The 27,162-nt window shown below is 39.2% G+C and overlaps 1 protein-coding gene across 1 annotated transcript in view; it reads right to left on the bottom strand.

Moving 5' to 3' along the window:
• Positions 1-2,703, bottom strand: part of drosha (drosha ribonuclease III) — a 196,410-nt gene extending 193,707 nt beyond the window's left edge. The window contains exons 1-2 of the mRNA XM_033985642.2: positions 2,539-2,703; positions 542-1,319 (exon numbers count right to left, since the gene is read on the bottom strand). Of these exons, the coding sequence (XP_033841533.1) occupies positions 542-1,317 (776 nt within the window). The 5' untranslated portion in view covers positions 1,318-1,319; positions 2,539-2,703. The remainder of the gene's footprint in view (positions 1-541; positions 1,320-2,538) is intronic.
• Between the last annotated feature and the right edge of the window lie 24,459 nt (positions 2,704-27,162).

Here is a 27,162-nt window from a genome sequence, read left to right as displayed (position 1 = left end):
ATTTACATAAGAAATATCCAACAGGAAGAAGTGCAGATGTTGAACCTGATCATTTATATCAGTGACAATCAGTTGCAGATTCACAATGGGATTGTATAACATGATGGGGAAGTATCACATGGTCACAGCTTGTTTGAGTTACAAAAACTGCAGAAACAGAGTCTACCTCCCTCCCATCTCAACCTACAGGTGAACTCACTTTTTAAACAATTAGTTTATTAATTACTAATCTAAGGCTACGTTTAATCAAAAAAATGTGACTGTTGAAGATAATCAAAAACATTATCTGGACTCTAAAACAAAAGCCAAAAGAGCTTCTATAACAAAGACAGCTGTATTATAAAATCAAATGGCCAAAACGAATAGACAGTTCCTTTTTATTAATAATATAGTTTGCAAATATTTGCAATTTGCAAATATTCTCTTACTGAGAAGCCTTCAGTGTCCAGATTTCAACTTTTATTTAGTTAATGTATTCATGTTAATATACTTAAAAAGTCTCACTGCACAACAGAAATAATTATGTCTACATTTTCCTCACCTGCTCCTGTCTCTGCTCCTGTGCCTTGGTGGAGTTCGTCCTCTATCATAGTCCTGCCTGAAACGTCCACTCTCTGGTCGCCCGCGTCTGTCTGGACTCCTCCCTCTGTCCTTCCCCTCCCCTCTCCCAAACTCCATCTTGTGTCTGTCCCCTCCTCCATAACCCCCATACCCTTTCTGTCTATGCTCCTCATGTCTATACCCCCTATCTGGTGACCGTCGACCTCCTTCCTGCTTAAAATGACCCCCGTGGCGAAAACTTGGGTCTTGTTTGGGTGGTCCTTGGTTTTGTGAGTATCCTGGGTTAAACTGGGGTGGAGGGAAGGGTGGATGAGGAGGGTAATAGGGTGGAGGGTAGTTTACAGACTGAGGAGGAGGCATAGATGGGTGTGGTAAGGGCGGAGGGGGCATCATGTACGGGTTATATGCATTTTGATGAAGAGGAGGTGGAGGAAAGTTGGGTGGAGTGTCCGGAAAACCTTGACGTATTGTTGTTTTTGGAAATGGAGCTCTGATTGGATTGGACTGGGAGGAGGAAGGAGGAGGAGGGAGTGATGGAGGAGGAGGGTATTGCATGAAGTCGCCATGAGGGGGAGGTATGCCATAGTGGTAGGCGGGAGGAGGGTGAGAAGAGGGGCACTGCGGGTCGTAGGGATAAGATGGAGGGAGAGGGGGAGGAGGGACGCCCGGAGGTGTAGGTGGAGGAGGGTGATAAGGCTGAGAGGAGCTGTGCTGCTGGGTCCCGCTGCCTCCACCGCGGTCCTGGTGAAAAGACATAACTGTGGAAGAGATACAAGGCAGTCATTAGTGTATATAGATCTATGCATAGATTAGAAATAAATATGCCATATTTGTCACACACAAAAAAAAAAAAAAAAATCTGAATTGTTCTGCCCTATTTTATAATTTCTGAAATTTTGCACTAGTAAAAAGACAGAAGGAACTACACAGTGACTATAATCCTTTGTTTTCTAAAAAGTGCACAACACCAAAGAATCTCCATGAGCTCTAACTATAATAATAGTTATATAATAAGAACAGCTGACCTTGGTCACACAAATCATTATTGAACACGTTTCTTGTGAATTGTTCAACCTTATTTTAGTCCTGTTTTTTATTTAAATGTATGGCTTATTGTTGCAAAAAAGGCAGATGAAAATACTTAGACCAAGACCCTTTGTTCTCTAATTTAAGTACACCATTCCTACCACATTTGTTAGCTTCAAGTTAAAAGTAGCTTGCCATAGATATTTAATGTATTTATTTAAGTATTTCCATTGAGGAGTTCTTTTTCTACATAAAGGGTAAATTCCTGGTCACATGTCTAAATCAAGGAGCTATGGCCATTCACACTTAAGAGCACTCCTACTTTTCTCCAGCTGTGCACAGAGGAGTCAGCGGAGCCAATGCAGCTGAAGTCCAAAAGCAGAACAGCCAGAGCTGAGAGGTTACAGTTGTGGTTTGTATGAAACGTGCTGTGTTGCTATTGCATTTTAACCTTTCTGAATTATAAAAAAAAAAAAAAAACATGCACAATGTCTTCTCAAAGATGTATTCATTTTGGTTCCCCAGAAAGACCCGATTGACAGGTGCAATAACTCAAATCAACTCAAATGAACACACATTGCATCTTCTCTAAGTTTTCACAACGTATTCATCTTTATAAATAGAGTAGTGTCTGTAGTTTATTCTTTCAGGTGTAATTTACTCATCTTTATAAACAGAGTAGTGTCTGTGGGTTTGTCCTTTCTGTTCTAACCATTATATTGATAATTTCCAAGCTTCTACAGACTAAAATGTTTAGCCAAGTGTGATGATAAATCAGTATTTTGAGCAGTACAGAAAGCCTCTAAAAGCCAACAAAGAACAAAAGTGAAACCGCAGAGCGAGAAGAGAAAATGCGTTTGTATCGCACCAATTCATGAACTCAATGAGTTAGCGCCCAGCATTTAGCATCGTGCTAAGTTATCCATTTTTTTTATTCTAAAAACAACTTACCTGCAAACCTGGGGTGCTTTAGATAAACTGCTTAATCATATCTACTACTTCGCTGTTTTGGAAAACTTTATAATAAACGAGTGGCTTTGAATTGGTTTAGAAATATGAAATGCTAACTGCTCCTGTGTGCGGCAGTCACACTCAAAGCACAACTGCCCGTGTTTCTAGTCGGACAGAATTGAGTGGCGGACCCACAACAGCCTCACTAGTTTTCCTTTCCTTTTTTCTAAATAAAAATAAATATTTGGCCTTTACAAATGTTTCTAGGTAACAAAACCAAAACTGTGTTACTAAAATACAATAATCCATTCTAGTTTATAATGCTATTTTTGCCCAAAAGCCTATTAAATGCCGTGAAAAGCGCATCTCTTGAATTCCTCCACCAGAGGGCAGTAGCAGTATGTGGGAGTGATGCTGCGTTACCATGGAAACATCTCTGAAGCGTTTCAGTCATTTTATACTTTGATAATGATTCATGCTGGATATTCTATTAGTAGATTGAAATCAAATAAAGTGAAAGGGTGTTTGTGTTTTTGTATCCTATGTACATATATAATAACTTTATAATAATGTAATGTGTCTCATGTTATGGCTATTTATTTAGATTGCCTTGTGTATGATTAAACAAAACTATATTTAAGCGCCAAGCAAAAATAATGTAGTGAAATTACTTTGTGTGTAACATCTGAAATACTAGGCTAATAATCAAACTGGACCACTTTCTCTTTTATGGTTAGTCTATCTTATTTTAAACAATAGGCTACAAGGTTTGAACAAAATAAAATAACATCTAAAATAATACTACTGAGATAATAGTAATAATAAATCACATAAAAATGGTATAAATAAAGATTTGTAGGCTAAAATTTATTTATTTTTTTTAAAGGCAATATTTCAATTGTATTATATAAAATCAGTTGATTGGTTCATTGCATGTTTATGATACATAACAGTTTGTTGTTGTTTTTTGTTTGTTTGTTTGTTTGTTGTTTTTTGTTGTTTTTTTCATTCATCACAATATTAAAACAAATAAACAAAAACCTAAAGAAGAAAAATATAGATACTTTTTGTCTTCATGGAGATAAGTTGAAGTTTAAAGGTCCTATATCCAAAATGAACTCTAGTGAGCTGTACTAGAGACTGCTGTTTCCTCCTCAAAAACAGACCTGGAGTTGTGTTTTGTTTCATTCACACATGTTTGAGTAACCATTTATTATTAGGCTGTCCACATCTCCACAGCTCAAAATGTTCTGTTCCACCTTGTGATGTCATGAAGTGATAGTTTTCAACTTCATTTTACCTTTAGTTCAGTAGAGATGGCCCATTCCAAAGCTGAAATCATCCAAATGATTCTAGTGAAAGTGTATGGATCTCAAGATGGAACAGAGTGTTTTCAGCCTAAATGTGCAGGGTTAGTGTGTTAAACATGTGAAAATGAAACAAAACACAACTCCAGGTCTGTTTGTGATGAGGAAACTACATTATAACATAGACCAGAGTAATATGGGCCATTTAATACTCATCCCCATAGTGACAGGCAGTGACCTTACACCAAAAATATTACACAACGCAGCTTTAGTACGTGATATTTATAGATAACCTTTCACTTTCCATGTGGTCATGATGCATATATTGATCACCCATGTCTGTAATGTGCATGAGTGTACTGACTTACTGTGTTTAACAATGCCCCTTGGCTGTGATTAACCTCTGATTCACTGGTCACTCAGAGATGACCAAGGTTTAAGAGTATCAGCCCACGCAGTTCACTGAGAACACCACTCTGTCCTGCTAACCAATAAATAATGAGGGCAAATAGTGTTCGAAAGTACAATGTTTTTCTCGATGAATTATTCAAATGCAAAGGTTTCAATTTTAGAGTGATATTATCAGCCAGTCAGTGTAATTTCATTCATTGGACTGTTCAAATGTCAGTAGTTCCGTTACAGCATGAGCCTGTGCTTTAAGCAGGGTTTAGTCCTGCTTTATACCTGCTTCAGTCCTGTTTATACCTGGTTTAGTCCTGTTTTAGATGTGATTTAGTCCTGTTTTAGACATGATTTAGTCCTGATTTAGACGTGGTTTAGTCCTGTTTTACAGGGGACTAAGTCCTGATTTAGTTATGATTTAGTCCTGTTGTAGACGTGATTTAGTCCTGTCGTAGATGTGATTTAGTCCTGTTGTAGACATGATTTAGTCTTTTTTTAGTCCTCGTTTAGACCTGGTTTAATCCTGGTTTGGACCTGTTTTAGTCCTGGTTTAAACCTGGTTTAATTCTGGTTCAGACCTGATTTAGTCCTGTTTTACACCCAATTCAGTCCTGTTTTGGTCCTGTTTTAGACATGATTTAGTCCTGCTTAAGGCCTGGTTTAAACCTGATTTAGACCTGATTTGGTCCTGGTTTTTACCCAATTTAGTCATTTAGGCCTGATTTAGATCTGTTTTAGTCCTAATTTAAGACTGATGCAGTCTTGTTTAGACCCGGTTTAGTCTTTAGTCCTGATGTAGTCATGTTTTAGTACTTGTTTAGACCCAGTTTAGTCCTTTTTTTTTGGACCTGATGTAGTCATGTTTTAGTCCTAATTTAAACCTGATTTAGTCTTGTTTTAGACATGCAGCTCTATGGTGTGGCTATAATCATCAAAACATTTCAAGTTCAACTGAACAGATCTGGAACTTTATCTTCAACTTATGAAACTAAAATGAAAAGTATAGTGAATCACATTTTGATTTCCACATTGTTTGGCTGTTTTCATCAGATTAAAATGTATTATTTCCTCTGATGCCTTTTATGCATTGTTCAAGGTGTCATTAATTTGCCTTGAATGTTCCACAGTGCAGCATTAAACATGTCCATTTTATTCAGTTCAAGTCAGTTTGAAACTTGAAAAACATGGCTGTGATAAGGCTCACCTCTTCACAGATCAGACTTGTATCTACTTGTAGTTAATGTGAGGTGAAACTATGGTTAGGTGACAGTCTTTGTGAATTAAAATAAATGACTCAAAAAAGGTTTTTTCCATGTTCCTGTTCCATAGCCCACTTTCTGGAGTGGAGCCATGGATTCTTATATTGATTTTACATGATAGTTTTAGTCTTTAAAGCAGAGTAATAGCCTCATGTGCCGCATTACACACACATCTGATCAATACTGTGGCCTGGAGGTGACACTTGTCTCCATGGGGACAGAGAAGTTTAAAGTGCAACTAAACACTAAATCAACTTTTTTGCTTCTAAGCTGTGTGTATGGTGTTTAAATAACAACTACTGTTCTTAGGCCTTTTTGGCAAATTTAGTACAAAGTAGGTACATTTGCAGCTTTCTGATCAGTTCCCCTGATCCGTTCCCCTTTAATCCTCCGGACCCCGCCCCCCTTACTCTCCCCTTCAGTCCTCCAGACCTCCCCCCTTACTCTCCCCTTCAGTCCTCCAGACCTCCCCCCTTACTCTCCCCTTCAGTCCTCCAGACCTCCCCCCTCCTCCCCCCTTACTCTCCCCTTTACTCCTCCAGAGCTCGCCCCTAGGAACGTAGGTTGACCGATAAATCGAGAGCTTTGGCTTTTGACTCAGCTCCTTCTTTTCCACAACTGTGCGTAGAACAGGGGTCACCAACCTTTTTGAAACTGAGAGCTACTTTATGGGCACTGAGTCATACGAAGGGCTACCAGTTTGAGACGCTCTTCTGAAATAACAAATTTGCTCAGTTTGCCTTTAATTATACATTATTAATAATGATAATCATCTATGTGAAGACACTGATCACATTAATGATTTCTCACAATAATTATCAACAATGAGCAAGATGGGGAACAGATATCAATATTCAGCACTTTAACTTTATTAATCTCAGTAACTGTTACATTTTCAGATGATCATTTATATCACTACATCTAATGGAAAAGTGTCCCATTTTCACCAACCACGAACAAACCTTTTTAACAAAACATAAACTAGGTTGCACCATGTTTCAAAAAGTTATCAACTTTGTAATGTTAAAGAAAAATCTACTTTTTCGCCGATCTCGTGAAGAAAGACTGTTATCCAAAGCTGGCTTTATCTCAGGGCTTTTTCTGCCCATAGTGCGCGTCCTGAGGGGTAGATAGCATGGAGCTTTTGTGACACGTAGTGAAGTGTCCCTCCACGTTGTGCCACTTTGCTCTTGCCACAATCGTCCCACAGATGAGACACACAGTTGTAAAATTCATTGTGAAAGTGATCTTTCTTTTTCTACCATGTTTTTGGGGTAAGAAACTGCATTCAGCGCATCTTCACAGCGCTCGCAAGCGGAGCACTGGTTTTGTCATGTGGAAAATACTAACCTTTGCACCGAGTAGGTCAGAGTTCACCTTAACTTATCTAAACGTCATGCATAATGAAGATATTTTTTTATATATTGTAATTTTCAAATCTATATAGATGCAAGGGTGATTAAAAAGAAACAACAGAATAAAATAAAAGTTTAGATTCAGCTCATTAGTGAGTTGTGCTATTTTTAGAACCGGCCTGTGGGCCACTCATGAAGGCTTTGGGGGCAACCTGATGCCCACGGTGTCAAAAAATACAATGAACAGAACCGGTGACAAAGGGCAGCCCTGGCGGAATCTAACATGCACTGAGAACAGATCTGACTTACTGCCGGCAATGAACACAGCTCCTGCTCTGGTCGTACAGGGACGGGACAGCCCTTAGCAAAGAGCCCCGGACCCCATACTCCCAGAGCACCCCCCAAAGGACACCACAAGGGACACGGTTGAATGACTTCTCCAGGTCCACAAAACACATGTGGACTGGTTGAGCAAACTTCCATGAATCCTTGAAGACCCGATGGAGAGTATAGAGCTGGTCCAGTGTTCCATAACCGGGATGAAAACCACACTGCTCCTCCTGAATCCGAGGATCTCCTCTCCAGTACCCTGGATTAGACCTTACTGGGAAAGCTGAGGAGTGTGATTCCCCTGTAATTGGAACACACCCTTCTTATACAGTACCCCTCCCAGGGAGTCTAAACAAGGCCGGATACTCTGCACTGCTGTTTGGCCCGTAGGCCGACACAACAGTGAGAGACCTGTCCCTGACCCTCTTGTTCATCAGGGTGAACTCCAACATGTGGCAGTTGACCTGTTGGGCAATAAGCAAGCCCACCCCAGCTCGCTGCCGCTCCGTGCGGGCAACGCCAGTGAAATGTAGAATCCAGCCCCTCTCAAGGATTTGGGTTTCAGAGTCCACGCCTGAATATCATCAGCACACCACTTTGGTGGGCTATCTGCACTCTGGTCTACTAAACTAGGAGCACAATTGAAATGAGCCTGTGCAGAGCACCTCTCTTATCCTTCCGCTACAAAGTGCTCTTGCGGTGTGTTTCAGGCAAGAATGTTGCATACAGCCTTGTGCGAATGAGCAGCTTTTGCACTAATCCACATCTATTCCAAACTGTAGCAGAGCCACACTGAGCTGATACAGAGCACCCAGAGCACCCAGAGGGCTGGGCTCTGGTGCATGGAGTGAGCGTCTGGAAGGGCATCTGATCAGTGTGGTTACAGTGGCAAGTGCTGCTCTGATTTGAGTCAGAATGAACATCTGGGTATCACACAAATTAAATTGCCTTTTATATGGTTTTTGAATTCAGTATTTTCATTTCTAAGTGCATACAGTCTATAGTGTTTATACTCGCCTACTGTGTGCATTCAGGTAAAGCTTTCACCTTGTATGGGCACAGGTCCCAAAGACACGTTCAGTTCTGGAAAAATCTGATTTATATTTGTCTTTATTAAGTGTTTGCCAACAGCGTGTGCAGAGAGGTGAACACAAAGGATGCCTCTAATGAAAAACAGTATGGAGCACTGTAATGGAGAGAAGAAAAACATGAGGAATGAACATGCTGCCTGAATGTAACACCAAACAGCTTTCACCCAGAGACCTTGAAGGATGGATCATGACTACACCAGGATTAAACCAGGACTAATCCAGGCCTAAACCATGACTTAACGAGGACTACACAAGGTCTAAATGAGGACTAAGCCGGAGATAAACCGGGTCTAAACCAGGCCGAAAACAACTCTAACCCAGAACTAAGCCAGGTCTAGACCAGGACTAAAACAGGATTAAGCCAGATCTAAACCAGGAATAAACCAGGACTAAACCAGGACTAAACCAGGACTAAACCAGGACTAAACCAGGACTAAAAAAGAATAAAGTAGGACTAAACCAGGACTAAACCAGAACTAAACCAGGACTAAACCAGAACTAAACCAGGACTAAAAAGAATAAAGTAGGACTAAACCAGGTCTAAAAAAAGAATAAAGTAGGACTAAACCAGGACTAAACCAGAACTAAAAATTGTTCCCCTCATGTGATTAATGTGTCGCTATGGTAACTGTGTAAACATGCTCCCCATTGAACACAAGGGATGTCACTGCACACTAACAATAGGACTGATAGCACCACTGAATCTCTGTCTTTAATATATTATTGTATGTTTCACTGTAATCGTCACTGTGTGTTTCACTGTGTGTTTCAATGTAATCTTCACTGTATGGTTCACTGTATGTTTCACTGTATGCTTAACTGTATGTTTCACTGTATGTTTCACTGTGTGTTTCATTATGTTTCACTGTGTGTTTCATTATGTGTTTCACTGTATGTTTCATTGTGTGTTTCACCGTGTGTGTCACTGTATGTTTCATTGTATGCTTGACTGTATGTTTCAATGTAATCTTCAGTGTATGTTTCACTGTATGTTTCACTGTATGCTTGACTATGTGTTTCACTGTATGTTTCACGGTATGCTTGACTGTGTGTTTCACTGTGTGTTTCACTGTATGTTTCACTGTGTGTTTCACTCTATGTTTCACTGTGTGTTTCATTATGTGTTTCACTGTATGTTTCATTGTGTGTTTCACCGTGTGTGTCACTGTATGTTTCACTGCATGTTTCATTGTATGCTTGACTGTATGTTTCACTCTATAGTTCACTGTATGTTTCACTGTGTGTTTCACTGTACGTTTAACTGTATGCTTGATTGTATGTTTCACTGTATGGTTGACTGTATGTTTCACTGTATGCTTCACTGTATGTTTCACTCTATAGTTCACTGTATGTTTCACTGTGTGTTTTACTGTATGTTTCACTGTGTATTTCACTGTATACTTGACTATATGTTTCACTGTATGCTTGACTGTATGTTTCACTGTGTGTTTCACTGTGTGTTTCACTGTATGCTTCACTGTATGCTTCACTGTATGCTTCACTGTGTAGTTCACTGTATGTTTCACTGTGTGTTTCATTGTGTTTCACTGTATGTTTGACTGTATGTTTCACTGTGTGTTTTACTGTATGTTTCACTGCATGTTTCACTGTATGCTTCACTGTATGTTTCACTCTATAGTTCACTATATGTTTCACTGTGTGTTTTACTGTATGTTTCACTGTATGTTTCACTGTGTATTTCACTGTGTATTTCACTGTGTATTTCACTGTATACTTGACTATATGTTTCACTGTATGCTTGACTGTGTGTTTCACTGTGTGTTTCACTGTGTGTTTCACTGTATGCTTCACTGTATGCTTCACTGTATGCTTCACTGTGTAGTTCACTGTATGTTTCACTGTGTGTTTCACTGTGTGTTTCACTGTATGTTTCACTGTATGTTTCACTGTGTGTTTTACTGTATGTTTCACTGTATGTTTCACTGTGTGTTTTACTGTATGTTTCACTGTGTGGTTCACTGTATGTTTCACTGTATGTTTCACTGTGTGTTTTACTGTATGTTTCACTGTATGTTTCACTGTGTGTTTTAGTGTATGTTTCACTGTGTGTTTCACTGTATGTTTCACTGTATGTTTCACTGTGTGTTTCACTGTATGTTTCACTGTATGTTTCACTGTGTGTTTCACTGTATACTTGACTATATGTTTCACTGTATGTTTCACGGTATGCTTGACTGTATGTTTCACTGTGTGTTTCACTGTATGTTTCACTGTATGTTTCACTGTGTGTTTCACTGTATGTTTCACTGTATGTTTCACTGTGTGTTTCACTGTATACTTGACTATATGTTTCACTGTATGTTTCACGGTATGCTTGACTGTATGTTTCACTGTGTGTTTCACTGTGTTTCACTGTATGTTTCACTGTGTTTTACTGTATGTTTCAGTGTGTGTTTTACTGTATGTTTCACTGTATGTTTCACTGTGTGTTTTACTGTATGTTTCACTGTATGTTTCACTGTGTGTTTCACTGTATGTTTCACTGTATGTTTCACTGTATACTTGACTATATGTTTCACTGTATGCTTGACTGTATGTTTCACTGTGTAGTTCACTGTATGTTTCACTGTATGGTTGACTGTATGTTTCACTGTGTGTTTCACTGTATGCTTCACTGTATGTTTCACTGTGTGTTTCACTGTATGCTTCACTGTATGTTTCACTCTATAGTTCACTGTATGTTTCACTGTGTGTTTTACTGTATGTTTCACTGTATGGTTGACTGTATGTTTCACTGTGTGTTTCACTGTATGCTTCACTGTATGTTTCACTGTGTGTTTCACTGTATGCTTCACTGTATGTTTCACTCTATAGTTCACTGTATGTTTCACTGTGTGTTTTACTGTATGTTTCACTGTATGTTTCACTGTGTGTTTCACTGTATGTTTCACTGTGTTTTACTGTATGTTTCAGTGTGTGTTTCACTGTATGTTTCACTCTGTGTTTCACTGTATGTTTCACTGTATGTTTCACTGTGTGTTTTACTGTATGTTTCACTGTATGTTTCACTGTGTGTTTCACTGTATGTTTCACTGTATGTTTCACTGTATGTTTCACTGTATACTTGACTATATGTTTCACTGTATGCTTGACTGTATGTTTCACTGTGTAGTTCACTGTATGTTTCACTGTATGGTTGACTGTATGTTTCACTGTGTGTTTCACTGTATGCTTCACTGTATGTTTCACTGTGTGTTTCACTGTATGCTTCACTGTATGTTTCACTCTATAGTTCACTGTATGTTTCACTGTGTGTTTTACTGTATGTTTCACTGTGTGTTTCACTGTATGTTTCACTGTATGTTTCACTGTGTGTTTCACTGTATGTTTCACTGTATGTTTCACTGTGTGTTTCACTGTATACTTGACTATATGTTTCACTGTATGTTTCACGGTATGCTTGACTGTATGTTTCACTGTGTGTTTCACTGTGTTTCACTGTATGTTTCACTGTATGTTTCACTGTGTGTTTCACTGTATGTTTCACTGTGTTTTACTGTATGCTTCAGTGTGTGTTTTACTGTATGTTTCACTCTGTGTTTCACTGTATGTTTCACTGTATGTTTCACTGTGTGTTTTACTGTATGTTTCACTGTATGTTTCACTGTGTGTTTCACTGTATGTTTCACTGTATGTTTCACTGTATACTTGACTATATGTTTCACTGTATGCTTGACTGTATGTTTCACTGTGTAGTTCACTGTATGTTTCACTGTATGGTTGACTGTATGTTTCACTGTGTGTTTCACTGTATGCTTCACTGTATGTTTCACTGTGTGTTTCACTGTATGCTTCACTGTATGTTTCACTCTATAGTTCACTGTATGTTTCACTGTGTGTTTTACTGTATGTTTCACTGTGTGTTTCACTGTATGTTTCACTGTATGTTTCACTGTATGTTTCACTGTGTTTTACTGTATGTTTCACTGTGTGTTTTACTGTATGTTTCACTGTGTGTTTCACTGTATGCTTCACTGTATGTTTCACTCTATAGTTCACTGTATGTTTCACTGTGTGTTTTACTGTATGTTTCACTGTGTGTTTCACTGTATGTTTCACTGTATGTTTCACTGTGTGTTTCACTGTATGTTTCACTGTATGTTTCACTGTATGTTTCACTGTGTTTTACTGTATGTTTCACTGTGTGTTTTACTGTATGTTTCACTGTGTGTTTCACTGTATGTTTCACTGTATGTTTCACTGTATGTTTCACTGTGTTTTACTGTATGTTTCACTGTGTGTTTTACTGTATGTTTCACTGTGTGTTTCACTGTATGCTTCACTGTATGTTTCACTCTATAGTTCACTGTATGTTTCACTGTGTGTTTTACTGTATGTTTCACTGTGTGTTTCACTGTATGTTTCACTGTATGTTTCACTGTATGTTTCAGTGTGTTTTACTGTATGTTTCACTGTGTGTTTTACTGTATGTTTCACTGTGTGTTTCACTGTATGCTTCACTGTATGTTTCACTCTATAGTTCACTGTATGTTTCACTGTGTGTTTTACTGTATGTTTCACTGTGTGTTTCACTGTATGTTTCACTGTATGTTTCACTGTGTTTTACTGTATGTTTCACTGTGTGTTTTACTGTATGTTTCACTGTGTGTTTCACTGTATGCTTCACTGTATGTTTCATATCGTGTTTTACTGTATGTTTCACTGTATGTTTCACCGTATGCTTCAGTGTGTCTTGTTCCTGCTTGTAGATGACGTTGGCTCTTCCTGCAGATGTACAGTCTCATCTTGTGTTTTCATGATGGATGGGTTTCATGAGTGACACTGTCCTTGTCTCATATCCTGCTGCTTAATTGAGCCTGTGGTGTAAATGTGTTAATATGTGACTTTATAATGTAGAGGTGGTCACATGTCTGATCTGTCGTGTCACAGCTGATGCGCTTCTCTGTGTCAAAGGTCTTTGATGATTATTCAAGCTCAGGGGTCGGCAACGTTTAACACCCACAGAGCCATTTGGACCTGGTTTCCATGGAAACACTGGGAGTTACAAATACTTTTTTACTAAAATGAAGATAACACCCTATATATTCTTTTTTTTTTTTTACTTTACACTTTATATAAACAACTATAATGTGTTGCTTATGAAATCCATGTGCTACAGAGAAAATTACATTTTATTTATGTAATGAACACATTTCGAACATTTTGAACATGCCGAGTTCAAAATCTCTTTCAAATGAATACAAAATCATAACTTAACTTATCCATGTAGCAAACAAAAGATGCCGTCATTCTTATATTGCCTTTGGGCTTTTGGAGCATGTAGCGGAGCCTAAATGCAGGGTTTTAGCGGGTACCAGCTCCGGAGCCACATGCACTAGTCTCATGCACTAGTCTTAAAGTGCATATGACAGCTTTTCATGTTTTTTTCATTCTGACTACTTTTGGTGGGATACTACCTATGCTAAGGATTTATCATAGTTTTACATCAGTTAAGTAAAGGTCCATTATGTAACTTTGACAAGACATCACAAGGTGAAGTGTTTTCTGTTTGAGAAGATCTCAGCCTAAATATGCAGGTTTGTGTGTTAAACATGTGTGAATGAAACAAAACACAACTCCAGGTCAGTTTGTAATGAGGAAACAACATTAGAGCAGATCAGAAAACAGTGTGAAGTGGCCCTTTAACAAAATAAAGGTGTTGTCATTTATTTTTATTAGTTTGATCATAACTACTGTGTAATTTAACACGTTTTGGCCTTTATTCATATTATGGTTGCTAGGTAACACCTATGGAGACCTTTATGTTTGTCATCTATTGCCTGTAACCAACCAAGAAGCAAAATGTCACTTCACAAAATTTTTTTAATAGAAATGAGGCAATGAGGCATTTGTCATCAAATTTTAATATGATGATATTTACTACATTTTAGTGGAATGAGTATGCACCATGACTCAACATTTGTTGAGTGGTTATCCTGTCTCTTCCCTCTCACCAGAAGATTGTGGGTTAGACTCCTGATCTCTTTGTTTGAGTTGTTTACCTGTTTTTTACATAAATGATCTTGTAGGCATGAAAAAGCCCATTGAACAAAATAACAGACTGACTGAAATGTGAGACATGAAAACGATTCAAATGACACCCTCTTTTCAAAACAATACAATGCATTTTTCGGTTCTAACAAACAGGAAGTCAGTGCTAGTCCAGGACTAAAGCAGCAGTAAACCGGGACTAAACCAGCTCTAAACCAGGACTAAACAGTTCTAAACGAGGAATACAGCATGAGTAAAGTCTAAGACAGGACGAACAATCCTGGAGCTGCTATCATATGAGAAATCATGTGTAAGATTTCACTCACTGGCCGATAATGTGACACTGAGCAGCTTTGACAGCTTCTCTCCAAAAACATATGTTGTCTTGTGTGTCATCCTCTTTAGCTAACAGCACAACGACTAAACCAGGACTAGACCAGGACTCAAACATGTCTAAAAATAAGAATAAATCAGGACAAGATCTAAAAATAGGACTAAACTAGCATAAATAATCCAGAATTAAAACATGATTAAACATGTCTAAATCAGGGCTACACCTGATCTAGACCAGGACTTGAGCACAACACAATGCATTTTGAGATTTTAACAAGTAAATCATAACTAAACCTAACTCAGTCAGGTATAAATAAAGACTAAACCAGGACTAAAACCGGACTAGACCAGAACAATAATCAGTAATTCTTTCCCTCTTGTGCGTCATTCTCTCAGCTCTGTGCACTGGTCTTGTCTCTTGGCTCACACTGTGATGTGCTGTTTAACCTGAGGCTTAGGCAATATTACAGGATGATGATGATGATGATGATGATGATGATTTGTTTATTTGGAGCATTGATCTAGGATTATTATTTGTACTTACTTGTCTAAGAAAGGAAAAAAAAACATTAATACACTTTGAATGCGTCACATGTACTTGAAAGGGAGTGGGATGAACATGGGGAGGTATTTATACCTGTCCCCATGTACTTATGTATGCCCACCCTCGTGTTATGCATGTAAACTATATTAATATATATACTTCCTGTACATGCAGTATACAGTCACACAAATCTTATAATGTTAATATTCACAAAGATTTAGATAACACTTAAATAAATCATGTGTGATGCCCCTCTCAGCTCGCTTCTATATATGAATATATTAAAGTGTAAAGCTTATAGCTTAAAATATGTTAGTAACATCAGCAAATAGTATATATTTAAATTCATCAGATGTTTGGAATAGGTCGCTGATGTCAAATTACACAGTTTGGGCCCCAATACTAACCCCTGGGGGAAACCACAATTTTTATAAATTGTTGTCTTTTATACAGTAACTTTTTATCCTATCTAATGGCGCTTCTCTTATAGAATATGATTTTTTAACCTCTGACAGTAAAACATACCTGAAGGGATGGATGATGGAGAGTGGGTGGCACAGTGGCAGCTCTTTCATGCCTCGCAGTGAATAGGTTTTGGGTTCAGTAGCCAGAAAGTGTGTGGGTTTCTATGGGGGTAAGGTTTGTAACTATATGAGTGGCTGATACTGACAAAAATCAATAAATCAAAGGCCTAATTTTAGATCTTCCTGGTTTCAATAATCCTGAGAGGTGAGCCCATTCACAGTAACCATGAATGAGTTTTATGTTTTTGATCAGTAAAAACATGTGGAAAAGAAAAATGTAAAAAAAAGGCTTTCAGGGTGGCAGAAACACCTGCAGAGATGTTTCTCATGTTTTTGTCACACATTTTTATACCTCAGTAACACTTTATGTTTTATAACTGTCTCACCTTCTCCTCAGGACAGTTTTATTCACCAGGGCTGCAACCAACTTTGCTAACTGGCAATGGCTGACTTGAACTTTATAATAACTACACTATTTACAGATTTAAACTAATGAGATTTAACTCATAATGAATGTTACGACCCCAGGCCTCCAGCTCCTCCTACAGGTCAATATGTTGGCTGTGTCTCAATTCGCCAAATGCACCCTTCAAGGGTCCCTTCAAAAGTGTAGTTTCAAGGTTCCGGTCGAGAATCTGCCCTCCTCAGTGTAGCCGCCATCTTGCTGAAGTGGGACAGGCCTACACCACGGACTGCACTTCCACCGCTGTCTTTGAGCGTACGATACGTACATTACGTACGTTATTTTTAATGATTTATTATTTAATAGAAAAAAAGTCAAGATGTCGTCGTCACAGCCGTTTCTTTCTGTTTAGATTGAATATCAATAGGCAAATATAACGTTTGAGGTGATTTTTTTTACTCAATTGTAGCTACTTCATAACTTTAACAAAATATATCTTGTGAAAACGTAATAACAGAGACAGAGGTAACAATATCATTTCTACATTCATAGTCTATAAACCAGAGAACACTGATTATTTGTACATAAAGTGGGATATTGCAGTTTAATGGTTCGGTATTTTGGCCAGTGGCTACACCACTTTAATAACAGTAGAGGGCACTGTTTCCCTTCTATGCCGTGCCAGTTCTTTTCATCTGATTATTATAAGGTATTTTCTAGCAGTGCAGCGCTACATCAAGCTAGTGTCTTGATTTACTAACACGAAGGTAAATAACACGTGCCCACGAGGGGGTGCAGACGTATGGAATGTACGGAACTCATAAAGATTTTGTGCACGTCTCAGGACTCTGTTCTGTCCTTTCCTGAAAGTCCGTTGCTTCATTGTTCACATTACCTGTGTAGAACTCATTAAACCCTTCTGACTTTACGTTTCAGTCTCTTGGTCTTTGACACAATAGAAACGAACATTCTTACATTATTCTTATTGCAATAATAATTTCTCATGATAATAATGTCTCTTATTGTCTAGCAATAACTGCACATTCCTTTATTCCATGTAACTCTCCTCCTTTTTAATCATCAAACACACGGCCTGTATTTATCTTTATTCAGATTTAAAAGTTTCATGTCACATTGTTGTAGATGAGGTAAACCAGCACGAACATTTGAACGTGTATTGCGCAGTGGACTCCATTTTCTTCTCTTTTTTGTGTAGCCGCGGTGCATGATGGGATATAGAAGTGCGTGAAGTGTGCACGGATGCACGCTTCGGTTACGTCCGATCTCCATGGAAACAGTGCAAAGGGAAGGGCAGGTTTTCGACCGCATTCAGTAGGGTGGGTTGAAATGGGACAGCCCTTGTCGCACCGGAAATTACGTCACTGCCCTTCGAACCGCCCTTCCAATGGTGATTCTAAGGCCAGGTGGGCGAATTGGGACACGGCCTATGGCTGTGTCTCAATTCGCCAAATGCACCCTTCAAGGGTCCTTACGAAGTACTCTTCAAAAGTGCAGTTTGAAGGTTCCGGTCGAGAATCTGCCCTCCTCAGTGTAGCCGCCATCTTGCTGAAGTGGGACAGGCCCACACCACGGACCGCACTTCCACCGCTGTCTTTGAGCCTACGATACGTACATTACGTACGTTATTTTTAATGATTTATTATTTAATAGAAAAAAAGTCAAGATGTTGTCGTCACAGCCGTTTCTTTCTGTTTAGATTGAATATCAATAGGCAAATATAACGTTCGAGGTGTTTTTTTTTCTCAATTGTAGCTACTTCATAACTTTAACAAAATATACCTTGTGAAAACGTAATAACAGAGACAGAGGTAATAATATCATTTTCACATTCATAGTCTATAAACCAGAGAACACTGATTAGTTGTACATATAGTGGGATATTGCAGTTTAATGGTTCGGTATTTTGGCCAGTGGCTACACCACTTTAATAACAGTAGAGGGCACTGTTTCCCTTCTATGCCGTGCCAGTTCTTTTCATCTGATTATTATAAGGTATTTTCTAGCAGTGCAGCGCTACATCAAACTAGTATCTTGATTTACTAACACGAAAGTAAATGACACGTGCCCACGAGGGGCGCAGACCTATGGAATGTACCAGAACACATGAAGATTTTGTGCACGTCTCAGGACTCTGTTCTGTCCTTTCCTCAGAGTCCGTTGCTTCATTGTTCACATTACCTGTGTGGATCATTAAACTCTTCTGACTTTACGTTTCAGTCTCTTGGTCTTTGACGCTTACAATAGAAAAGAAGATTCTTACATTATTCTTATTGCAGTAATATTTTTTAATGATAATAATGTCTTCTTATTGTCTAGCAATAACTGCACATTCCTTTATTCCATGTAACTCCTTTTTAATCATCAAAGACACTGTACAGATCTTTATTCAGATTTAAAAGTTTCATGTCACACTGTTGTAGATGAGGTAAACCAGTACGAACATTTGAACGTATATTGCGCAACGGACTCCATTTTCTTCTCTTTTTTGCGTAGGCGCGGTGCATGACGGGATATAGAAGTGCGTGAAGTGTGCACGGATGCAGGCTTCAGTTACGTCCGATCTCCATGGAAACGGTGCAAAGGGAAGGGCAGGTTTGTCGGCCGCATTCAGTAGGGTGGGGTGAAATGGGACAGCCCTTGTCGCGCCGGAAATCACGTCACTGCCCTTCGAACCGCCCTTCCAATGGTGATTCTAAGGCCAGGTGGGCGAATTGGGACACAGCCATAGTCTCTCTCCCCATGGACCTCCAGGTGGTGCTCCTCCAGCTGGCTGCTGATTGTCTGAAGGGCCCTGTGTCTAATTGGAGCAGTAATCAAGAGCCTGGCCAATCCTGGACCTTCACCTGGGGCAGCCACACCTTAAAAGGACCCGCCCCCTTCCACTCCTGGCTGCTGGGTTCTGTCAAGAACATCATGCCACTTTTGCCCTGTGTCCTGGTGATACTTGTATTTTGGACTAATTGAAACATTTCCTTTGCTTAGTTCAGAGACTGTTTGTTTTGTGTGATTTGTAGTGATGGTAAGATGAAGCCCCATGAAGCAGCGATACTTTCAGTCAACTGTGCCAACACATGCACTAACACTTGATCAGGAGTCATTTACTCTATGGTGCCATCAAGAGGTCAATAAAATGTACTGCAATCTAGTTTCCACTTCAGCGCCATCAATTGAACAAATGTACTGCAAAACCAGTGACAGGAGGACCACAGTGAAACACATTATTAGAAATAGGAATGCACTTGTGTTACTTGTAGTAGTAAACCCCAATATTTTTCTTTTTTTTATTATTATTAAAAAAAGTAGCTTCTCTAAACAAGCAGGACTAAGGCGGTTCTGCTTTTTTGTGAGGAAAAAAAATAAATATATATGTATATGTAAAATATATATATATATATACACACACACATATACACAGTGTGTGTGTGCGGAAAACAGCGGCTCACAGGGCACAGATGAGGCAGGCGTACACAAGAATGCCGCTGCTAACTTATATAAATACACACACATATACATGGGCTCTGGATACACATTTTTCTGTCTCCCAGTACTGAATGGTCCTCCAGCCTTGCCATATTTGGCTTCATCATGTAGCATTGGACCTCAATATTTGCGTCTGCTCTCATGTTTTGTGTTTGTGTCTGACACTGTCATCCAGGTGACACCACAGGTTGTGACCTACACTACAGGTTGTTACCTAAATCCGAACCACTTTCTGAATCAGTCACGTGGTACAGCCGGGCAGCAAGGCTTTGGACGTCATCATTTTTAGCTCCTCCCCTAAATGAAGCAAGCCTCGATACACGCATCGCGGGAACGTCCCCTCCCCTGCTCGGCACACGCTCCGAAGCCTGGACATGGAGGACACATCACTAGTGATTTGTGTTATTGTAACTTCTGTATTTTGTTTTGGTAGCTGTATTTAAGTTATGCATTGAAAATCACTCTTTTTGTAAGTTTTTACCTTAACATTCCTTTAAAATAAATTATTACTTTAGTATTACCATTTTCCATCTTGTTTTGTTACTTCCCCTTTCCCTAGCTGAGCTGGGTCGTAACAATGAACAAATGGTTTATTAAGAAGATTCAGGCTTAGTAAATATTTGTGGTAATAAGTGGTTTCAGACGACATCGCGACAGTCTACAGGCCAATCATATTTAATACAGATGGGAGCAGCTCACATAAGTGCTAAAGATCTTTGTTGCAGTACAGTGAGCTCTTGCGCCCAGGCACTGATAGAAATGATCAGATTAAAGATTTGTACATTTATCAGTTGGATATTTCTTGACAAAGTTCAATGTTCAATGCTCTTGTCCCCATCTAAGAGCATGACATCACATTCTAGCATCTGAAAGCCACCAGCTGATACTTTGCAGGTGATGCCTTCCACACTCTATGAGGACATTCTCTGGGAGGGTGATGCTAACTGTAGGCACTGCTCTGTCTGAAGCTCTGTTACTCAAGTTAGAATCTGAGTTTTGTTTTTACACAATCTGACGATAAAGAACTGACTTCAACAGGTAAGATGATTTGTGCTGTTAAATAAGTGACATATAATTACAGTCAGCTAGCTAGCATTAGCCAACAGATTTTTAGTCTGTCTCTCACACATTTTTGTTGAAAATCAAACTCCTAAACAGGACCATGAGCGCTCAGATTGATCACAGGCTCCTGAAAATGTGCTCTTTAAATCCATTTTGTATTTTAAAAATGTATTTAGCAGTGTTTGCTAAGGTGTGCATTGTGTCACCAAGGTAACTGATGAGCTTTTCACCAAAGAGATATATGTAGAACCCCACCATGATGTCACTGCAAAGTATCAATATTAAATACATCTGGGGGCAGGTAAAATGGGGTAGTTTTGGTGTACTACACTGAAATCTTGGGTCAAGTCACTGATAAAAATGATCAGGTTCAAGGTTTGTCGTGGGGGTTCCGTTTTAAAAAATAAGCCACAATAGGTGAAATATGTGAAGTAGTCAGCTTTATTTTTTACAATTATTATATATGTTTTAAGGCTGTAAAACCCCTCACCACACACTTTATACATGTTTCTCAGACAGGCATTAACATTTTCTCACATTTCTCTCTTGTTTATTTAATTAATATTGACTCGCGTGTATTTCACAGTTCCTCTGACCGCACCTCTTCGTCCTGGTGCTGCTCCGCTGTAGTGTCGATCCAACATTTATGTAAATTTGTCTGAACACATTCTGTACTGTACAGGAGACACGGCACAGAGGAGACTGATTGACAATGGTCTACAGTCCCTTAACCAATCAGGACACAGAACACAATGTAGTTCATACACTGTAAAAAAAAAACCAAAAAAACATGTAAAATTGCACTAAAAAAATCTGTGAGACCGCGAAAGGTGAACCACGATATGGTGAGGGACAACTGTATTTACCTTTCATGCAATGTAAGTACAACGTGATCTATAGGGAAAACTGCCTCACATCTGAAATTTGAAAAAGTCCATTTACTGAACCTGCTTAACTATGGAGCGGATAGACAGTTTAGTGTAGACAGTGTGATGCTGTCCTATTTCCTTCTGTTTTATTTCAATTGCTCCTATTTAATGTTTTAATCCAATACTGACACAGTATAAGTGACTTTGTCTTGACCATGAAACAAAGATTCCACACTACTCCTGTGTATTTCTATTTGAGACATCATAAATAAATAACATAAATTAGTGTTGGATGAAATACTCAGTTGTGTTACTTAAGTAAAAATACAGTTATAGAGATAAGAAAATATCATATGAAAAAATCTACTGAACTATTTAAGCACAGATTTAAAAATGTACTTTAAGAGTAAAAAGTATTTCACAAGTGTTAAATGTAGTGATATTGATTCAAAATGATACACATTTTGTTCAGCAGTAACGATACAAATAAATTTCTAAAATTTTCTTATGAATTTTGTGTATTTATTTTTGTTTGCTCAAAGCTGAAACCTGAACCCGAAAACTTTAGTCAGGATGTAACCACGAACATGGTAAAAATAACCCCTCAAATCATATTTTAACAACTTTAACACCTCCCTGGAGTCATGTCATGTCCCAGCCTGCTTCAAGCTGTCCACCATTGTCCCCATTCCCAAGAAGCCCAGGATCATTGGATTTAATGACTACAGACCTGCTGTGCTGATATCTGTAGTCATCTCCACAGGGCTGTGTACTTTCTCCCCTGCTCTTCTCCCTGTACACCAACCACTGCACCTCCAGCCACGACTCCGTCAAACTGGTTAAATTTGCAGATGACACCACCCTCATTGGACTCATCTCGGACGGCAATGAGTCTGCCTACAGGAGGGAGGTGGACCGGCTGGTGTCCTGGTGCAGCAGCAACAACCTGGAGCTTAACGCCCAGAAGACAGTGGAGATGACTGTGGACTTCAGGAAGGTTACAGCCCCACTGCCTCCCCTCACCCTGACGAACTCCCCCATCACCACTGTGGACTCTTTCCTCTTCCTGGGCACCTGCATCACTCAGGACCTCAAGTGGGAGCCGACCATCAGCTCCCTCATTAAGAAAGCCCAGCAGAAGATGTACTTCCTGCAGCAGCTGAGGAAAGCCAAGCTGCCAGTCCAGATAATGGTGCAGTTTTACATGGCCATCATTGAGTCCATCCTCACCTCCTCCATCACTGTGTGGTTCACTGGGGCCACTGCCAGGGACAGACAGAGACTGCAGCGCATTGTGCGCTCTGCTGAGAAGGTGATTGGCTGCAGCCTTCCATCAAAAAGAATCAGCCAGAGTGTCACATTGTGGAATGAAGCATACTGCAATCAATCTTATATTTGTGAGTGATTTCTGGCTTATTCAGCTGCAAAGAAACTGTGCATTAAAGCTCTTAGTACAGCAAAATGTTCACCGTGTAGTGACAGGTCGCACTAGTCCATCAAGAGCTTTAAAGTCTATTCTCTGAGCCACAGGAGCCAGAGACCTGAGCACAGGACACATGTGCTCGTTCTTCCGGGTTCTAGTCAGGACCCAACCAGCAGTGTTCTGGATGTACTGAAGCTGTCTTAAGGCTCGTTTGGAGTGAGCAGGACGTTACAGTAGTCTAACCTATTGGAGACAAATGCATGGATAAGTCTCTCTAAGTCTGGTTTTATATACCTTTTGCAATGTTTTTAGATGATAAAAAGCTGCAGATGTTATTGATTTGATGTAGCTGTTAAAGTTGAAATCTGGGTCCATTATTACCCCTAGATTTCTAGCCTGATTTGAAGATTTTAGAGAGAGAGACTCCACTATGACTTGAGTCTTGCCTGAGTTTACCTGGAGAAAGTTGTTTTGCATCCACACACTGATCTGTTGGATGCAGTGGCTGGTCTATTTTCACCTGTTGCCAGTGAGACATAGATCTGAGTGTCATCTGCATAGTTGTGGTAGGACAGATTATTGCTGTCTATTAACTGGCCTAACGGCAGGATGTAGAGGCTAAACAACAGGGGTCCCAGGACCTGCAGCAGTTGCACACTGGCTTTTTTGTAATGAGTCCAGAGATGGGCAGTGTACGACATTGTACAATATGATTTAAACAATATCATTAGAACATGAACCACACTTGTGCAGAAGAGTGTTTGCCTGAGAGACTGACACATTATACTCACTAGTTTTACAAAGTCCAATTAGTAAAACCAGTGTAAAACTTTGTGTACCAGGGAGCAGTGTAGCTGCTACACGTCCTATTGTCTGTTGTAACAGCTAGAGTCTGTTTCAGACTCTCACTAAAACAGCTCTGAGTGCAATAACTGGGTTCAACTAGAACTCTCTCCTTTGGCACGAGTGTTATTATGTTAGACATATATTATATGTTATAAGTAATTGCGATGAATGATTTGTATAAGAGTGACTGCCATCGCCGACTCTGCCCTCTTGCAGTTACTCACACACGCACATTCATACATATATCCATGATTTTCAGAATGATGACAAACGATGTTATGAGCAGACATGAGAACCATTACCATAGTGATTAACAATTTTAAATGTTCCATATAATAGGAGTCGATAGTGAACTTTAGAAAGAGCAGCTGGCCATCGCCCCTCCCCACTACATCATTGTCACAAAAGTTGAGGTGGTGTCTTGTTGGAGTCTGTACATCAAAAAAGTCGAACCTGGACCACTCCACCCACATTTTAAAGGAGGATGAACTAGACTTCCAAGCCCTCATCCCCTCGTACAGATGTGGGGTGTGGGCCTGCTACGACAACACTTTTAGAAGTAAAACCCCTCACCACACACTTTATACACTTTTCTCACACAGGCATTAACATTTTCTCACATTTCTCTCTTGTTTAAACTCTCTCAAAGTTCAAACCCTCGTAGGCGCCTTTGTCGGTGCAGAACATTTCATCGACATTGTGGGTTTTGTCGGAGAGAAAACTTGCAAACATACAGCACTTCAGAGTCACACTGCGATCCAACATTTATGTAAATTTGACTGAACACATTCTGTACTGTACAGGAGACACAGCACAGAGGAGACTGATGGACAATGGTCTACAGTCCCTTAGCCAATCAGGACGCACAACACAATGCTGTTCATACACTGTAAAAAAGCATGTAAATTTGCACCAGACCACAAAAGATGAACCATGTTATAGTGAGGGACAACTGTACTTTATGTCACAAAGTAGAATAATCCCAGTGAACCAGTTTTTAAGTAGACAGAATCATTAAAAGGCCTGAGTTGCAACAAATAAATAGACTAAAACTATAATTACCAAGAGAAGTTATTTAGTCTAGTTTCTAGAACTCAAATCTTACATTATTACACAAAAATGGCAAAAATCTCCCCACTATTGCAAAGAAAAGTTACACACAAGACATATTGGAGCGAGGCTGTTGAAGGTAGCAAACCCATTGCTAACTGTAACGGGAGGGACCTTGGGCAAAGAAGGCACCTGATTTGTCTGTTATGGACACAGTAGTGACATAAAAAGGATCCTGTAGGCTAAAACAAACATTTAATACCAAAATGACGAGTCTGACAGCAGCAGGTACAGAGAGAGGGGGCACAGTTTTTCAATGTAAAGTGAATCGATGGAGCTGGAAGTGCCTTCATGCTCACATGCGTTAACTATGTCCATGTATATATACCATCTACGAGGACCCCCACATCCCTCCCACCAGCTGTTTGTCCCTCTGTCTTCTGAGGAGACTGACGAGCGTCAAAGCAGGACGTCTTGGCTTCAATCCAGCTTGTATCCTGAGGCTATTAGACTTTTAAACATTTCACAGTGGCTTTTTTCCTGGGCTGGGCCTGGGTTGTCTGTCGTAACAGCTAAATGCTTTTTAACCTCCAAGGACCTGGCGTCCTCATATGTGGACAACACATTTTGGGTTGTCTAGGCCACAATGGAAATTTTTAGAAGAAGAAGAACAGAATACAAGAACAGCAACAATGCAAATGTATTGAATTTGGAACATTTTTAAGAGTTTATAATGTTTGGAATACTTGTTTTAATGTATTTTTTTGTGAAGGCACATGTCTTCCTGCTCATGTCAACAGCACTTCACATGAGACACATTGTTTCAAGAGACACAATTGTTGTTTCTCATTTTGTTTTTGCATTCAGGACAAACGTTCCTGTGTTCAGGGTGTTAATAAATAGTTTTTGCAAATCATTATTCAAATGTTCTATCAAAATTATTAAACTGTCCACATATGAGGACATTCATTTTATATCACTTTTCTCAGAAACTACATAATGTAAAAAGATAATTCTTTGTTTTTACACTCATCAGGTCCCAATCAGCCCAAATAGCCCAAATAATAAAGCATGTCATGCAAGAGCTTGGGTCTTAGGAGGTTAAAGTAGTATTTAATATTGCTCTAGTTTATTATTCTTCTTCTTTTAAACTCTGGGCCTTCAGGAACAAATGTGGGTCTGTCATGTGTCACTCTCATTGGAATGACAAATAAAGAACATTAATATACAGGCAATATGGGTGAAGTGTCTTGCTCAAGGACAGTATGTAGAGGTCAGAGCTGGAGTTGAACAGTGGACTGCACAGTTGGGCTGTTGAAATTGGTAAAAACAATAACAGCTTGAAAGCACAATAAGAGTTTTTAGAATAACTTGTTGAAATGTTCTGATTCGTTTTGACCCTCAGAGATAATTAGAGAAATTTCAGATTGTATTTTTCAGTGAGACACTTTTGTTTCCTGGCTCACGACGAGGACAAAACGCACACCATTTCCATAATTAATAATAATTTGAATAAATGAACTGATTTGAATGAGTTAGCTTTATTGTGATGCAAAACTCCGCTCTGGCCTCTGAAAATGATGATAATAATAATAATAATAATAATAATAATAATAATAATAATAATAATAATAATTAGAATGGTCAGAATGCTGACCCTTCAACTGTCTACCCATTTGTAGCTATAAACATTATGTCTGTGTAATCCCTCAGTCGTCCAGGTCATTTTGTTTTTGAGTATATTGACCTCATTCGGACCTGCACACTTTTTCGTGGTGGCACTTCTGGATGACTGGGAATCACATTCATTTAAATGGAGAATTTGAGAAAAGTTTCACTGCTAAAATCTGATATGAAATAGTGTTGATTTTATCAAATATTTAATGCTCATGTGACACGTCAACACTGAGGCTTTAAAACAGCACTCTTTGCTGTGGAGATCAGCAGCTCCATGCAAATGAATGCAACCTCAACGATGATGGTGACTCCTGTCAACTTCTGGAATAAGTTGAAAAGCACTTCCACTTTTCCTCCCTCTACTTGTCAGTCTTGTTAATCTCTGGATGATTGATGGACAAATTGCAGTGGCATGCATGTCATCTTCCATAAAAGGCAGTGTATCTACAAACATTTGATATTTACTGTCTTAAAAAACATGAAAAAGTTGATTTTAAACGTTTGCAGTGGTCTAAAGTTATTCCTCACTTACCATTTACATTCTGAGCATCCTAATCAAGTTGTACTAAAGCTAACCACACTTCCAGCTCTTCCTGATTCTCAGACAATAAAACTTTATAATTAGTTGCAGACAGT

This window comes from Periophthalmus magnuspinnatus, chromosome 20 (genome assembly GCF_009829125.3).
Source record: "Periophthalmus magnuspinnatus isolate fPerMag1 chromosome 20, fPerMag1.2.pri, whole genome shotgun sequence".
In the NCBI taxonomy this organism is placed as follows: domain Eukaryota; kingdom Metazoa; phylum Chordata; class Actinopteri; order Gobiiformes; family Gobiidae; genus Periophthalmus; species Periophthalmus magnuspinnatus.
Note: the sequence above shows the minus strand (reverse complement) of the source record. Positions and strands in the feature narration are given on the sequence as shown.